The 18,001-nt window shown below is 34.1% G+C and overlaps 1 protein-coding gene across 2 annotated transcripts; it reads right to left on the bottom strand.

The window, feature by feature from the left end:
* Nucleotides 1-150: 150 nt before the first annotated feature.
* Nucleotides 151-17,065, bottom strand: LOC128226561 (tubulin polyglutamylase complex subunit 2-like). 2 transcript variants are annotated; one of them, XM_052936499.1, is made up of 10 exons: nt 16,880-17,065; nt 15,925-16,004; nt 14,861-14,948; nt 11,709-11,849; nt 9,476-9,577; nt 8,926-8,991; nt 2,877-3,040; nt 1,874-2,016; nt 806-877; nt 151-412 (listed from the first exon to the last, which is right to left on the bottom strand). In XM_052936499.1, the coding sequence occupies exons 1-10, from the start codon at nt 16,944-16,946 to the stop codon at nt 349-351; spliced, it is 987 nt and encodes a 328-aa protein (XP_052792459.1). In that variant the 5' UTR covers nt 16,947-17,065; the 3' UTR covers nt 151-348. The 2 variants fall into 2 exon arrangements, with proteins under 2 accessions (XP_052792459.1, XP_052792461.1); XM_052936501.1 differs by lacking the exon at nt 8,926-8,991.
* Between the last annotated feature and the right edge of the window lie 936 nt (nt 17,066-18,001).

Raw genomic sequence — 18,001 nt, forward strand, 5'->3', positions numbered from 1 at the left:
AGCTTGGATAGCTTTTCAGCTTGGATAGCTTTTCGTTAGATATTGCCCCTTGATTTTGTATACATATAATTTACATATTGATTATGTTATTTCTAATGAATACCTCTAGTTTTGGTAATAATTTACTTTTTATAAAAAAAATAGCACATACAAAGTTTTGTATTTTACAAAGTTATCTCTGCATTTTATACACAACAATGTCACAACAATGTCATTAAATCAAATTCACTAATAATCAGTCATTTTCCATTCTTAACACTAAAGTCTCTAACATCAGGGGTGCGATCAACTTCTTGTCGCGTCAACGGTAGCCAGATTCTTACATGCTGGTCATGTTACTCTGGATGCTTATTTCTTGCCAGCAAGCTGGGACGAAGATCCGCTGGGCTTCAGGCCAGGCTGGTTTACACCTCTGATACACAATAATCACAACATTATCTACACAGAACAGTACACATGTTAAGGTAAACATGAAAATATGACATAATTAACGATAACAACATGTTTTACTTTCAATGACTTTCTAAATGGAATTCAACGTTTTATAGTTATTGCCATCATCTTGCTTAACCAACAGCTTAAAAGCATAACAGACATGAAATACACACAATTATTATATTCATTACATCTTTTTATGTAAATATGCATTGAAAACTAGTTTAAAATAATCATTTTATACCATTAAATTAGTTAATTTGTTTTTTGCAAGTGAGACATTATATCTATTTCTTAACAATGCATTTTTCAATTAAATATTACTTATTGAATGATTGAATAAATTATCTGAGAGAGAGAGTTCACTTACTTTGCAGAAGCAACAGTAGCCTTCTTGCGCAGACCAGGCGGCTGTGACTGGGTCTGTGCTGGAACCGGCTTCCTGTAACATTACCGTAACCATATTTGATAAGGTTACATATATGTGATTTATATTTGTTAACATTTCATTGTGCTGTATTCATGGGTTGGCACTGGAACCAGCTTCCTGTAGCATGATCCATATTGATCAGCTTACTTATATATGAAATACACTTGTTTACATAGCAAAACAATATTATTGTGTTGTATTCATAGTTTCGCATCCAATAGATCTAAGATTTTCAACATCAAAACACCAGTTGCAAAGAATATAATCATCCTATAGAGGGAAAGGATCAATTGCCATTCCTTAAAGACATACCACACTGAAATTGTTATTGTTTTAATTCTATATTTTATGACACAGTCAATATAGTTTTCACTGTCAAATGAACAAGTTCTATGATCATAATTGTGACACACTCTGCGGCACTGAAAGCAAAACATTGACTACATTTATCCAATGACAACTGAAAGAAATATGGACAGACAACTCATAAGTACTAAAAATACAAAATTCGAATGGTAGCATCTAACGTCATGTTATTTTGTTTATCAGAATAAACCCTGTTCGGGAAACCTGCTAACTATTCGGAAAAAAAGTCATTTCAAAACATACAAAAACATTAACTCAGATAAAAGACAATTAATCATTTCAGATGTACGGCTGTAAACAACTCTGTGAATGCAATTTTCACACTACCAAACCCATGCCAGGTGAACACTTTTTCAAAGATATATGAGAAAATTTGTTTGGTACCAATCATGAACCTTTTTATCTCCTTTTTCGCCCCTTACGGTGACATTTTGCATGTCATGAAGACTGCTCTTCACAAAACATGTGAACTGTGTTAGACATTACTTTTAAATGATTTCAAGGATGTCCTACTTTCCTGTAAAAAATGCAGTTTGACTTTGAAAATATATGTTATGAAAAACCCGTTCATAGTTTTCCCAATTTTATAAACTGAGCATTAAGTATTTTAAAGATAACACAGAGAGACAGAAAAATGCTTACTTTTTATCTGACTTCCCTTTAAACACTTTGCCAATATCTATCTGTATTGTCGAGGTTGCAGAGGTATCATCCCCATGATGACTGCCTACTGTCAGTTCAGAATCCAGCTCCAGCCTCAACGGGGCGTACATTGTGAACCATTGCTGTAACAGAGGGAATCATCACTGTATAAACATTTTAAACCAATGCTGTAACATTGTGAACCATTGCTACAACATAGAGAACCAATGTTATAACATTGTAAACCATTGCTACAACATAGAGAACCAATGCTATAATATTGTAAACCATTGCTACAACATAGAGAACCAATGCTATAATATTGTAAACCATTGCTACAACATAGAGAACCAATGCTATAACATTGTAAACCATTGCTACAACATAGAGAACCAATGCTATAACATTGTAAACCATTGCTACAACATAGAGAACCAATGCTATAACATTGCTAACTATCATTGAAAAAGATGAACATTGCTGTAACATTGTGAACCATTGCTGTAACATTGTGAACCATTCCTTTAACATTGAGAACCATTACTGTAACATTGAGAACCATTACTGTAACATTGAGAACAATTGCTGTAACATTGAGAAGCATTGCTGTAATATTGAGAACAATTGCTGTAACATCAAGAAACATTGCTGTAACATCGAGAACAATTGCTGTAACATTGTGAACCATTGCTGTAACATCGAGAAACATTGACATCACATCGAGAAGCATTGCTGTAATATTGAAAACCATTGCTGTAACATTGTGAACCATTGCTGTAACATTGTGAACAATTGCTGTAACATCGAGAAACATTGCTGTCACATCAAGAAGCATTGCTGTAATATTGAGAACAATTGCTGTAACATCGTGAACCATTGCTGTAACATTAAGGACCATTGCTGATACATGACCATACATTGTGAATCAAATACATGTACATGTAAATCATTATTATTTACATTAATGAAGTCAATCTGCTTTCAAAAGATACTATATTTTTACCTTGGACTGTTGGCAAAGTCCGATGTCAGTGAAGGCATACTGCCACTGGGGTAGCCCAAGGTGCATGACCATCAGACGGTAATAAGATGTGAATGTGTCTGTTATGTAGTGCCACCGCAAGGCACGGTCCAAAAACCATATCTCAATCTTTGGGTCTGTTCCACCTGAGACAAACAATGTGTTAGTATGAACATGCTTGTACAAAAGGTAGAGAAATTATCATTTCTAAACATTTAATTTTGGGATTTCCACTTAATTCCAGATTGTTCAATTTCCTTTTTTTATAAATCTGATTAATCTGTGTGAGAAAACAAACAAGAGTGAACAAATCTAAAAGTGGCATACCCTGTACATGTGATTTTATTATTTTTTAAAAATACATGAGGAAATAATTCAAAGTTTACATTACCAAAGTGCTTAGATTATGGCATTAAAGAAGAATTCCATTAACAAATACAAGCACAGAAGTAAAAGCAATTTCTTATTTCAATCCGCATGCAAGATCAGCTGTCTGCAGTGTAATTCAGGCAATTTAGGTACCAATCAAAAGGTAAATAAACATGCAAAAAATGTAGTCAGAAAATCAAACAGCTTGAGGAAAATGATAAAAATGGTTCAATTTCAGCACACTCTACTTTTTACCTGGCATAGCATATTTGTTGTAAGTATTATTTTTTCTGTAAACACTTTGTTACAGCTTCAGAAAGTTATATTTTCAACAAGAGGGCCAATCTGGCCCTAAAGCGCTCACCTGAGTAAAAGAGTTTGACCTTTGTAATCAATATAGCTTGATATTTGTTCTCAAAAATATTGAAAAACATACTGGTCAATCATGTTGCCTGGATAATCACTGACAGGACTTGTCACAGTTTCCTGCACACTGACAGAACTTGTCACAGTTTCCTGCACACTGACAGGACTTGATGATTGACTGCACACTGACAGGATTTTGTTCAGTTGCCTGCACACTGACAGGACTTGATTATTGACTGCACACTGACATAATTTGATTCTCATACCTGCACACTGACAGAACTTTGTTCAGTTGCCTGCACACAGACATGACTTGATAATTGACTGCACACTGACAGCACTTGGTACAGATACCTGCACACTGACAGGACTTTTTTCAGTTGCCTGCACACTGACAGGGCTTTGTTCAATGCCTGCACACGGACAGGGCTTTGTTCAATGCCTGCACACTGACAAAACTATCTTAAATAGCTTGCACACTGAAAGAACTTTTAGTATCGATACACAAACAACAAACAGTGCACCATCCAATAAAATCAATAAACTGCCTTAAGCTCTAAAAATCAAATGTCAGAACACATTCAGCACCTTCCACTAATATTATCGCTTCTTCCATCAAGGTCAACATCACCTTCCTTCAAATGTTCACAATTAAATTTTTCTTTATATACATTAAGGCTTATTCACTATACACACAGAAGATAAGATTGTAGCTTAGAATAATCTACATGAAGTTCAATGGAAAAGCCTGATTACTAAAGTCATCATTAAGTAAAAATGAAATTTCTTCTAAAGAATGAAGTGTATAATAATTATTTGAATCTATGAACCTAAAAAAAGAACAATAATTACCTTAAAAGTGACTATGTTGAAGACTTAATAAAATTTAAAATCTATTCCCTTGTTACTAAATATAGAAAGTAGTGGAATCTCCAACAAAAGGGGAGACCATATAGCAAGACTTGATGCCTTTGCTTCAAGAATAACTTTACATAACTATCAGATTTTAACATTTTGTTGTTGTTGTTTTTGTTAATCAATCGTGACCCATTGTTCTTTTTTGTAGAGGGTCACCCAAGGAAGCTTCCTGTAAAGTTAAATTGAATTTGGACAGGTAGTTTCAGAGGAGATGTTTTTAAAAGCAAAACAGGAAGTCAGCCATTTTGTTGTTGTTGCTGTTGTTGCTGATAAATCATGACCCCTTGTTGAATTTTTGTAGAGGGTCACCCCAGGAAGCTTCCTGTAAAGTTTCACTGAATTTGGACTGGTAGTTTCAGAGGAGATGTTTTTTAAAGCATCACAGGAAGTCAACCATTTTGTTGTTGTTGCTGATGTTGTTGTTGTTGATCAATCATGTCCCCTTGTTGTATTTTTGTAGAGGGTCACCCAAGGAAGCTTCCTGTAAAGTTTCATTGAATTTTGACTGGTAGCTTCAGAGGAGATGTTTTTTAAAGCAAAACAGGAAGTCAGCCATTTTGTTGCTGTTGTTGTTGATCAATCGTGGCTCCTTGTTGTATTTTGGTAGAGGGTCACCTAAGGAAGCTTTCTGTGAAGTTTCATTGAATTTGGCCAGGTAGTTTCAGAGGAGATGTTTTTTTAGCAATTGTTGACAGGACGGACTGACTGACGGACGGACGCCGGACAAAGACTGATCACAATAGCTCACCTTGAGCACTTCGTGCTCTGGTGAGCTAAAAAGTGATCAAAAGATGTAAAAATGAGTTAAAAGAATGGGAGATGGTTATCTGCTTAAGGGGCTGACAATCCGTTGGCAAATGTACTGACAACAATTGACTCTATTAAAATGTTCAAATGAACCAAATATCTCAACAAATAACAGTAATTCTGTGTGACTGAGGTGTTAATATACCATGTTCTATCAGTGGTTTCTTCTACAGGTTACATTTCAGGCAGTGTTTGATCTACGGCCAAAAAATACACAAGAGCACCAAGCAGAAACCAATGCTCATCTGTTTATTTTTCCAGTTGGGGCATAATTCAACAAATATTTTAGTAAGTCATGTATGTGGATATTGTCAAAGTGAACATGTGTACCAGTTTTTGTATATATAATAATGAAATTTAAAAATATATTTTATAATATACATCAAGTCAAAGCTAACACTAAAATGGCTATGACAATACTTCATAACTGTTTATTTTTTGACAACCGGCAAGCTTAAAAATAACAAACTACAGAGATCATTCATCCTAGCCACATCACTCAAAAATGTTCAATTAAGATGGTGCTCAACTAACTGAATATGAAAGCTCTCATCCTTAAGAGCATTTAATATAATAAACATTTTTCATTTTGCATTCAGTGTACTTCTTTGCTTCCCAATTTCGGGCCGAATTTAGCAGCCTCAATTTCATTACCAAACAAATTCTCCCCCCACAATTTTTTAAAAATCCCATATTCTCTTTTGAAGTAAATAAATAGATCAAAAGAGCTGAATTAAGAAAGTGTCCATAGGACAAGATGCTCCGACTTCCAGCCCCTGTCTCAAAATCAAAGGCCATTATTCCAACCATAGTTGATGAATATGCATTCAAATTACCAAATATTTTTGAGAATACATGCAACATGATATTGCATGCTTAAAAGGCTATTCTTTATGTAAGTCAAGGGCCATAACTCTGCATATACAAAACCCAAGGTACACAACTTCACATGCTGCTTGACATTCCTGTTAAGTTTCATCAATCTGGTTATTACAGTACATAATTGAAGAAGCATGTGACATAATTTTTTGCGATGATGACATGGTCAGACAAAAGAAAATCTATATAAAAATGATTTTGCCCAAGCTTTGATGCATATAAACCTTCTGATTAAATTCCATTACTTCTCTATGTCCTCTGTATAGCATTCCCCTACCCAAATTGTGGGGACAAATAAAAAAATTCATAAGCTAATTCTTTTTGCACAAACAAAAACTGTGCTAGCTGATCCTGAGAAATTATCATTATCCAGAACTAAACAGAAGGCTAGAAGGTCTAATAAATGGGATGGTTTAGGATTGCTACATGTTCAAGACAAACTTAATGCTTCATGTGAAATTGATAGTTACAACCAAATCTCTGATTGACAAGGAAAACATACTGAGAACAAGAGCTGTCGAAGGACAGGGCGCTCGACTATATGCTGCTTTGGCTTAGAAATGAATGCATTAATTATGTAAAAACTGCCTGTAAAAACAATTAAAAAGTCAAATAAAAAAGTCAAAAACAAGCAATATTGTTGAATTAATATCCCCTGCCAAATTAGGCAAAGCAAATTGAAATCATGTGTTGGTTAAATATTCCAACCAAAACATGAAATACTGCAGCAAAGTTATGGAATGAATATAGTCTAGCATTAAGATTTGACTTCGTAACCTTGTTTTTTACCCCAATTTACCCAGATTCAAACCAATAAAATATGTCATCTAGGCAAACATTCTGAAAATACATTAAATAATGCAAAGATATTAATTTGGAGGGGATATTACGCATTTTGTTCCTAAGTTTTCTCTAACATTTGACCTTATGACCTAGTTTTTAACCTCATGTGACCCACTTTTGAAATCTACCAAGATTACATCGAGGGGAGCATTCTGACCACAGTTTGAACAATGTCTGACCAATCAATACAAATTGTTGATTCAGAACTTGATTCTTCGAAGATTTGATCAAGTGACATAGTTGCTGATATCACTAATCATTGATTTCATCAAGGAAAACACACACATAATTAAGTTTAATAAATATTGGACAAAATATATTGCCCGGTAGTATTTACCAAAGATTTGACCTAGTGACCTAGTTTTGAATCTCATGGGAACCATTTTAACAATGCAATGAGATTTCATGAAGGGAAAATGATGTCCAAGTTTGACCATAATCTGAACAATCATTACCATGATATGGTTCCAGACAAAAATCTAAGATTTGACCTTGTGACCTAATATTTTATCACATGTGACCCATTTATAAATTAGTTGAGAAGTTTAACAAGGGGAAACATTCTGATTAAGTTTGGTGGATAGTGGACCAAATATAATATCTCTAGTGTGTTTCAAATATCTTTCTAAGATTTGACCTTGTGACCTATTTTTTACCACATGTGACACACTCTTAGATGCAGTTGAGACTTGATCAAGGGGAACATTCTGACCAAGTTCGAACATAATCTAATCAATCCCTACCAAGATATGATTTCGATGATATGGTTTCAGACAAAGCATTAACCTAATTTTCATACCAGATGACCTAGTTTCAAATCAATCTAGGAGTTCATCAAGGAAAACATTCTGATAAAATCTCATGAATATTGGACCCAATATTATGTCTCTTTTGTGTTCTTAAGTTTTTTTCCTAAAATCTGACCAAGTGACCGAGTATTTGACACCATGTGATCAACTTAGACAGGAAAAATGGACAGACAACGCCAATACAAAATCTCTCTCCCAAAGCCTTCGGTTTCGGTGTTGGATAAAAAGTTTTTCAAGTAAATCAGGGGGCATAATTTGTAGTTAGGATGATATGGAGTTAGGTAGCGTAATTGTGTAATGGTCTTGAATACTGTGTGAAGTATGAAATCAATTGAATGTAAGGTATTTGAGTTAAAAATTGCCCTAAAATTTAAACAAAATGCTGACATAGACCCTGGGGTGAATAGTATAGCCCTCCTTATTATTCAAATAGTCAAGCTAATAACAAGGGTGGGGTGAAGTTGCATATCATAGAGTTACTAAATATATGGAAAATTTTCATAAACATGAGTGTACATGAAAGTACCAAGATCCATTGGTGTAATATATTTATACAAGATTATAAAATAGGGGTGATCTGGTTGTTGAATTGAAAATAGGGGTGATCTGACTGCTGTATTGAAAAATGATGCAAAAAAAAACTCTGGCTAGAACAGTTTGAAAGTGTCTGAAAATATTAAACTTGTATCATCAGTAAAACAATTGTCCATTTTAAGGCTAATTTTAAAATTACCGCCAGTGAAATTAATTGTCCAAAAAAACTGTGAATTAAACAATACAGAAATACCACTTTCAAAAAGTTGCTTATATAACCTAACACACAGAAATGATGTTTTGATTATGAACAATAAATAAATGACTTATGTGTTTGATTTTGGGTTTTAATCAAATATCTGACATTGTGAACTATGAAACGATAAATAGGATCATGAAATGGTAAAAAGTTACTAATAAATCATAAATGTAAGGTTTTAGAATATCTAATCCAGGTGCTCTTTAAAAAAATATAACACCATTTCTGTGGCAAAACAACCGGTTACCATAGTTCATAAAATCTGAGGAGTATGCCTTTGCCACTATTTCTGCAGACTCTTTAAACTCTGGAGCTAAAACAACGCTTTCATTTAAACATCATTGACTTATTCTTGTAGATACCTGGCACCAGGTGGAAGCTCTGATCAACGAGTTACTTTTATTTTCATAGATGTTTTGACTCCAAATCAAAATATAATTTTATTATTGGACTAAAGTTAATCTAAAGACAAAATTTGAATTCATTCACCTGATATTGTTTTTTCAGAGACATTTTAAAAGATATACAAGTAGTATAAACCAAGCATGTTACTTAAGTGAAATATCAAAATAAAAGATGAACTGTCCAAAAAGCTATAGTAGCATATATATAACCTATGCTTATTATCTTATTTAACCTAGGCTATGGTAAACAAAAGCATTTCATAAAATTCTATCTTGCAGCTGACCATTTTCATTTATTTCAGAGTTCAGAAAAAAAAAATCAAAATTATTTTGATTACCGGTATATACAATTTAAAAGAAAGATGTAGGTAAAGGCAAGGGCAAGACATGTACCTGTTTTACTCTCCTTGTACACCAGGCAGACTTTCCCATACCCATCACATGGATCCAGCTCAAATACCTTACAGCGTGAATCAAACGTCGGCTTCTCATTCCCTGCAGCAATAAGATCATGTACATTACACACCTCCCCTTGGGTGTAGTTTAAATGTATTACTTGTACTGACAAAAAAATAGATAAATATACATACATATAACATTAAATAATTTAGTCTGTGACAAAAAAGTATTCTTAGTTTGTACCGGTAACTTAAGATTTCACTTGCCTAAACAAATAGTACCTCAAAAAAAATTCTGATGTGATATTTGGTACCAATTGCTTAAGCTTTAAAGGTTTACCCCTCAACAACATTCACTGTGAAAGCAGGTTATGACACACACTGCAATTTATTATTTTACCTTATTTAGTGATACATAATACCCCTTCTTAGTGAATAGGTAATCATTCAAATGTTCAGGTCTATAGGTGCCTCCTGAATGACACTTTGTCAGAAGCATGTGGAAGATCAAATAATGTTGCTTTAAGATAAAATGCATTGATTATTAAAAGGGCTCTATGATGAAATAGCGAAAAAAAGAAAAAGAAAATTGTCGAAAGCTGACATAAACTTGGTATCACTGTGTACAATGCATTGATTATTACTAACTGAAGTATCACATAGTTAACAATGAATTTATTGTTCGCAGTTTTTTTGTATTTTTCCTTTAAAAAAAGATTACTAGGTATGTCTACCTAGTAGAATTCATTCCTTATGCGTGTTTGGCTGGTCGATGGTATCACCTGATATTACCAAGTTAGGTATATAGCTTAAATATTCCAACCGTCTGGAGTGAGCCTTTGTAGCACAGTGGATACAACACTGGACTGCAATTTTGTCAATACCGGTTTGAACCCAGTCTCCGACTCGATTTTTTTTTTTTACATTTTGGTATTTTTTTTACAATTATGATATCAAAGAGTAAAACATTTTAATAAATAATTATCCTGAGATTCGTTACAGAAAAAAAAACTCCAGTCTCCGACTCGATTTTTTTTTTTTACATTTTGGTATTTTTTTTACAATTATGATATCAAAGAGTAAAACATTTTAATAAATAATTATCCTGAGATTCGTTACAGAAAAAAAAAACTTTTTTGGTGCCATCTGGTGTACAGTCCCTTTAATGGCCACACAAATATTTCAGAAAAGTAAGAACAAAACTGACCTTTGAACTGCTTGATTCTAAACACATAAGACTGTGGACCCCATGACATTTGACCTAATTACTTCAAAAACAATACAGGTCATCCACAGTCCAGGGTCAACCTACCAATAAGGTTTCATGGCCCTATGTCATACAGAACTCAGGTTATCATGTGGACAAAGTTTTTATAAAACTGTTGACAGTGACCTCCACTGATCTAAAAAAAACAATAGCAGTCATCCACTGCTCCGGGGCAACTTAATACTGAAGTTTCATGGTTCTACATCCAACTATTCTTTAAGTAATGCAGGGATAAACTTTTTGATTTTGATCATTTTTAACTATAGGTATTTTCCATGGCTGAGAGTGTAAGATAGGTTAATCTCAACCCCGTGTTTTACGGAATCAAGGATTATCGAGTTTCCTCAGAACACCCTGCACGAGGGTTGGGATGAACCTTTCTTACACAACTGCTATGGTAGATGCCTTTTCTCCCACCTCAGTTAAACAAAATAAAGTAAAATTGTCTTTTTTCGTTGGAACTCTTTTGTGCGTAGTACAATAAATAATGAGAAATCTAAATATTGGCACAAGACAACATTTCCATGATGCTACAGACGACGGTCTTCAACAAGGGAGGTAATTGTGTGATGACAATAAAAAAGGAGTTCCATAAGGGTACTTGTTTTATCTCTGCCTGTGGGCAAGATAAAATTTTCTAGCATGGTCAAATTTTTGGATCTACTTATCTGAGGTGGGAGAAATACTTATCTCCAGAACTGTAGAAACAATAAAAAAAATATTTCTTCTAACAGGTAAAGAGCAATCTACCATTGAAAGTTGATGTATGGTGAAACCATTCCCCAGTTATTGGGCAAACAAGACATGTTTTTCCAAACAATAGAACATCAGACTGACTGACATTTGTAAACCTAAACCATATAGCCATTTTTCTTCAAAGGAGGCTTATCAATAGAATTACACACAATTCTTCTCCAGTTTCTTGCCCAAAATGAGATATGTTAGTTAAAAACAGGCTAACCTGAATGTTCATCTTCAGTATCAGAGTCCATGTCAAGGTCGGCGAGGCTTGGATTGACCAGGGTGCTGTTCACACTCCCCCCAACCTTAAGAAGTTGATTCATGCTGTTCAGATACATCCGCCCAACAGGGATTGGGCCATCTATTAACACATAGAAAAACTGTGGTCATAACAAGCAGACACCGGGTCCAATTAAATATTTAACAATTTTACAGATTAACAGGTTTGTTCAAGGTTCTACATTGTCACTAAACATACCCACATATAAACATGTTTGAACCCTGCTACATCCTATATTCATGATGATGTATGTACATTTTTATTTTGCTCAGATCTTCTGAACAATTATCCATGGAAGTATATTTCCTGGATAGAAAACAGTGTGCAAAAGAGAGATATTGCTGTTACTTATCTAGGTTTAAGTATAGTTCTGAATACATTTACAGAGAACTAACATTATCAACAGTCATGACATTCAAGGAATGCCCGTATTGTTCACACATACAAACTCACATAAAACCAGACCTTAGACTTCATAGAAACAAGACAAGAGCTGTCACAGAGACAGCGCGCTCGACTATTCTGCCACTTTTCAGTTTAAGGATTGACAAGTTTTGGCAAAACATGCATGGATCACTGTTAGATTATATTTCAATGCAATACATGATGTGCTTAGATATTAACATAAATTTGGTAACATGCAAAATTTTAACCAGAATTTTTAAGTTTAATAATAAAGGGCCATTATTTGCTAAATACAGTAATCTAACTTGGTTATTCAATTAGGCTCCAGGGGTGGTTGAATACCATTGTATAAAGTCTCACAGGTTCGGATCATGATGGTGAACAAGTGTGCAAAGTTTGAAAGGCATATGTCAATGGACTTTGAAAATATCTGAGGTAGTACGCAATTTTTAACATAAATTCAAAGTAGAAAAAGGGGCATAATTTTGTCAAAATCCTCCATACAGTTACCTCCTACTGTGTACAGGTTGGGGGCATGATGGTGAACAAGTGTGCAAAGTTTTAAAGCCAAATGTCAATGGACTTTGAAAATATTTGAGGTGGTACGCAAACTTTAACGTAAATTCTAAGTAGAAAAAGTGGCATAATTTTGTCAAAATGCTTGATAGAGTTACCTCCTCTTGTGTACATGTTGGGGGCATGATGGTGAACAAGTGTGCAAAGTTTCAAAGCCCGATGTCAATGGACTTTGAAAATATCTGAGGTAGTATGCAATTTTTAACGTAAATTCAAAGTAGAAAAAGGGGCATAATTTTGTCAAAATCCTCCATACAGTTACCTCCTACTGTGTACAGGTTGGGGGCATGATGGTGAACAAGTGTGCAAAGTTTTAAAGCCAAATGTCAATGGACTTTGAAAATATTTGAGGTGGTACACAAACTTTAACGTAAATTCTAAGTAGAAAAAGTGGCATAATTTTGTCAAAATGCTTGATAGAGTTACCTCCTCTTGTGTACAGGTTGGGGGCATGATGGTGAACAAGTGTGCAAAGTTTCAAAGCCCGATGTCAATGGACTTTGAAAATATCTGAGGTAGTATGCAATTTTTAACGTAAATTCTAAGTAGAAAAAGGGGCATAATTTTGTCAAAATCCTCCATACAGTTACCTCCTACTGTGTACAGGTTGGGGGCATGATGGTGAACAAGTGTGCAAAGTTTCAAAGCCAGATGTCAATGGACTTTGAAAGTATTTGAGGTGGTACGCAAACTTTAACGTAAATTCAAAGTAGAAAAGGGGCATAATTCTGTCAAAATGCTTGATAGAGTTACCTCCTCAAGTGTACAGGTTGGGGGCATGATGGTGAACAAGTGTGCAAAGTTATAAAGCCATATGTCAATGGACTTTGAAAATATTTGAGGTGGTACACAAACTCTTACAAAAACTTAAACATAAGTGGTTACGCCGACGTCGACGCTCGGGTGACTAGGATAGCTCTCCTTATTCTTCGAATAGTCGAGCTACCGTATTATATCATGCATAGGACGCACTTTTTTACCCCCAATTCTCGTCTTAAAAATTGCCTGCGTCCTTTCTATGCTATTAGAATTTCATATGTTTTTTTCCAAGTCCATTTCAGGTCGAAAATATCGGACCGGGGAAGAACGCGGTAATAGTAAGTATCTGTACTGCGTCACCGAAGAGAACAACTGACATAGGTAAAATCACGCAAGTTAACACACAAAGACATATATTGAATGTTTACTTTAAAATGATTTATTGAGAAATAAATTGAAAAAAAACATGAGTGTTTACTTTTTTATAACAGGGACGCTACTCACAAAAACTCGATGTGAGTCAGCAATTTAACTGGATTGAGATATAACGGCAACGGAAATCGGGAAACGAGGTAAATATCTATTAATCGTTCGATATTTTACAAAACATTTTGTTGTATGTTACTGTTTTAAAAAATTGATAAATGAATGTGCATAACGCAGAGTAGCATTATTGTCACTATCAAATCTTTTCAAATGTGCGAAGGTGTGAAAAAATCCCGCTGTCTGTCATTAAAAAAACATCAATAGAACAAACTATTGTGATGGTAATACCTTATGGTTGTTTGTTCGCACTTTACCCGATGTGCCTTCCGCTGGCAAGGCTAATTACTGACACTTAATTATGCCGACATGCTTTAATCCGCACAGCGACAAGCCTTATCAAAACAATCATCAGTTTTGACAATACACAGTTTTGTTGCGATTGCAACGGTTGCAACGGTTGACTGTCATTCAGAAGGCATGTCGAGACTATTGCAACGGTTGACTGTCAGTCGGGACTATTACGGCATTTGTATAAGTCTTATAATATGCGTAAATGTTCTCAAAATGTCAAGACGTACGCTAAATTACCAAAATACGACAATAATTATCGAAATACACAAGACAGTTACCAAAATATGCCTCATATACAATTTTTTGTTTGTTTTTACTTCAATATATATGTTATAAATACTTGACCAACCTCAATTTTCGGCTCCGATTTTGACATTTTTCCGCTGCGTCCTATCTTATATATTAAGGGTTTTTACCAGTTTTCTCAACTATTTTTTTGCCTGCGTCCTATCTATGCTAGCGTCCTATACATGATATAATACGGTAAAAATGGTATTTAAGTGACTTTAACTTACTGTCTATTTTCACACACCAAGTTAACAGAAAACCATCGGATGTCAAGTAGAAACTTTTGAGATCTTCTGGCAGGAACACAGTGTTTTTCTGCAAAAAAAGAGTACCCGGTATACAAGTCATCATAGTCAACCAAAATAATAATAAATTAATATATGGGTACCACAAACCGTGATGGGTACTGAAGCTTTAGTCATCCTTCAAGCCCTCCACACCCAACAAAAAATAGTTTTTTTTTTCCTTTTTCACTGCTCAAAGAATTAAGGTAAGAAGGCTTTTTATATCATTTTTACATTGAAAACAATTGCCATTGGATCCTTCTACATATATGAGTTCTTTCCATGCCAAAAAATACAAAAACATATCCCAAGAGAGAAAATAATTATGTTCAGTAAAAAATTATCTGATTGCATTAAATATTAGGGTCAGGTGCCAGACACAGGGTAAGTCTGGAAATCAAACACAAACATTTCTTTTTTACACCAGAAAAGGTGATCTTTATATATTACATTTTTTTTTTTTAAAAGATGAGTCCCGGCTACATAAATGATAGGGAAAGTCATGTTGTTTAAACCGTCCTTGGACAATAAACAAAAACAACATACCAATGGTTAGCAAACAGTATTAGAAAAAAACATTATCTGTGTATATGCAAGGTTCTTGAGATCATTAGTTTTGTCCTTCTTACATCCAGACAGATTATTTTCATAATTCAAACAGTACAGGTTTCAAGTTGTATAGGCATAATGAAGTTTAATTGAATTTCTTATTTATATAGAAATGACTTGTAAATACAGAATATGATGTTGGTGCCGATTTTGTTCCATTTTAAGGTAACTGAGGAATAAAATTAAAATAAACACAGACTTTCAATAAAATTTGAATAAACACAAACTGAGTGTTCTTACAGGCTGAGCTATAAATAGCAATTTGGAAAATCCAGATCATTGACAATAAAGATTGCAATAGGTCAGTGTCAGATCTTAAAATAAGCAAGTAAGACTGTGCAATTCGGTTAAAAGGACAAAAGTCATGTTTACATCAGTGACAGATTAATGTTGGATACCTGTTCCCAGGCCAGAATGGCTGATCGATCTGCTGGCTTTCTCGGCTCAAGCTGGAGTCTACACACACCAGTTTTCTTCTCTGAAAGGTATCACAATTAGATTATGTGACTGATTTTTAATAATATAAGTCATTGCAAATTACTGCTAGCTTCATTAAATTATAGTCCATTTAAACAGATGCTTCAGAGTCTTTGACTATTTTTGATTTTGAGACTCTACGCGTCCATATCCCATTTGTTGTTTTCCTAGCCAAGAGTGACAGATCCCAGCGCTAGGTATATTGAGCGGAAAGATAACAGGCACCTGCTAGGTAGTTTCAAAATGGCATTGCTTTATTGACAAAAGTTGATCTAAATTAAACTAATTATTTGTGTTTCATTAAACAATGTAATAATTTAAAGGTATTGGCTATAATAATTTAAGTGTAACCTGTGTTTTGATTTGACAGTGAAGTGTTTGGTATTGTGGAGTAACAGTTGAAGAATATAGTTTACATTGATATGGTTAAGTCAACTTGTGGCGTTTAAAGAACAAAATGAATATCCAAATGTTAAAAAAGTTCTCTAAACGCGCATTATTGTGGCTACATTTAACCAGACTGAAAACTTATTGACCCTAATATTATTTTATATGGCCTATTGAAAGAAGTATTTTTTTCTCTTTTTTGCGAAAATGATGCTATTTATCCGCTATCAAAGGGCCAACTATCGATCCCTTAAAACTAAAAAAAAAAACTTGCCAGGCAATCCATGTTATAACTTATATGCCTTTTATAATAAATAGTTTTATGCCTTATAAAGGGTATGGTTGGCAAACGACTGCACCAGCCTGATTTTCAGTAAAAGAATACTTGATTAAAGCTATCGCCAAAGGTTAATCTCAATGCTGTTTACTGGTTAATTTTACAATGCCGATGCCATAGCTGATATTATAGTGACTTTTTAGTGTCTGTACCCATATATTTCAACACCCCAACATTCATTTGCTCGAAAAGTGATTTGGATTTTCCCTCCTCTTCCATTTTACTTGGATGAGAATGACATTAATATCTTAAATTAGTCAACATTGTTGTTTCTTATACGAGAAGCAAAGCATTTTTTAACGATTGAAAACATTTATCCCATTCTTTCGCGTCGTTGATTACACCTTCTTTGTGAAGAATGGATAAGGGATTTAAATCATGTTTAGGCTGAAGTCCACTAAAATTTAATGTTTCGAACTATTATGTTATGCGTAGTGACCTCCCTTTACCAATACACCAACATTTCGTCAAAATGTAAATGAAATGAAATACTACAGGAACATCTCGAAGGCACAAAATAAGTACAGAAGTATCTTAAATTCCCATTTGTGCGCGTTTATTTTTGGTTTTAAAGTGTCTTATTCCGTATGTACCATATGATCTGTTCCTCAATCCCTGTAGTTAATTATTTTATTGCATGTGCTTATATATTAACAAGGCACGTTTGCGATATATTAAAACTTGGAGTAGAATTAAATTACATGTATTACTGGTCCCAGTTTAAACAGTATTTTGAATTCGGAATGGATTGTTATCCCCATTTATTATAAATGGACTGGAGGAACATGCATAATTGTACCATTGCATATAATGAAAGCACTGTAGAAAGGCTTCTGGCGCGACAAGAGGGATTTTACTTGCTTATATTTCTGTTAACAGGGAATGCAAATCGAATCCAAAAATTATGTTTTGAGTGGCCCCAAACTGTAACCGATAAGTGCCCATACTTTTACTTTTGTCATTATAGTACAAAGGAAGAATGAAAATAAAAGACTATATGCTATTTTTGTTGCTATTTATAGAAACCATTGAATGTTATTCAAAATATGTATCAGAATGTTTAATCTTGTGTAAAACCATGCGCATTATTCTTTGACTATAGTAATCATGATATTGGCCTACGTCAATGGGAGGTAATGTCCCAGATACTGTTTCTTTATTTATCTTAGACCTTTAATTATTTTTTATAAGATAGCGTAAATTCTGGTTTAAATATAGACGATATTGTATTGTGTTGATGTTTGCTGATGATATGGCCACTTTAGGAAAATCGA

Source organism: Mya arenaria, chromosome 3 (assembly GCF_026914265.1).
Source record: "Mya arenaria isolate MELC-2E11 chromosome 3, ASM2691426v1".
Classification (NCBI taxonomy): Eukaryota; Metazoa; Mollusca; class Bivalvia; order Myida; family Myidae; genus Mya; species Mya arenaria.

Bases quoted from the DNA above. Each gene is read 5' to 3' on its own strand.
- LOC128226561 (XM_052936499.1), bottom strand. From the start codon at position 16,946: ATGGAAGAGGAGGGAAAATCCAAATCACTTTTCGAGCAAATGAATGTT. The intron at 11,850-14,860 runs GTAAGTTAAAGT...ATGTGTTAATAG, and splicing joins TTGGTGTGTGAAAATAGACA to ATGGCCCAATCCCTGTTGGG. The intron at 3,041-8,925 runs GTAACCGGTTGT...TGTTTGTCTCAG, and splicing joins CTCAGATTTTATGAACTATG to GTGGAACAGACCCAAAGATT.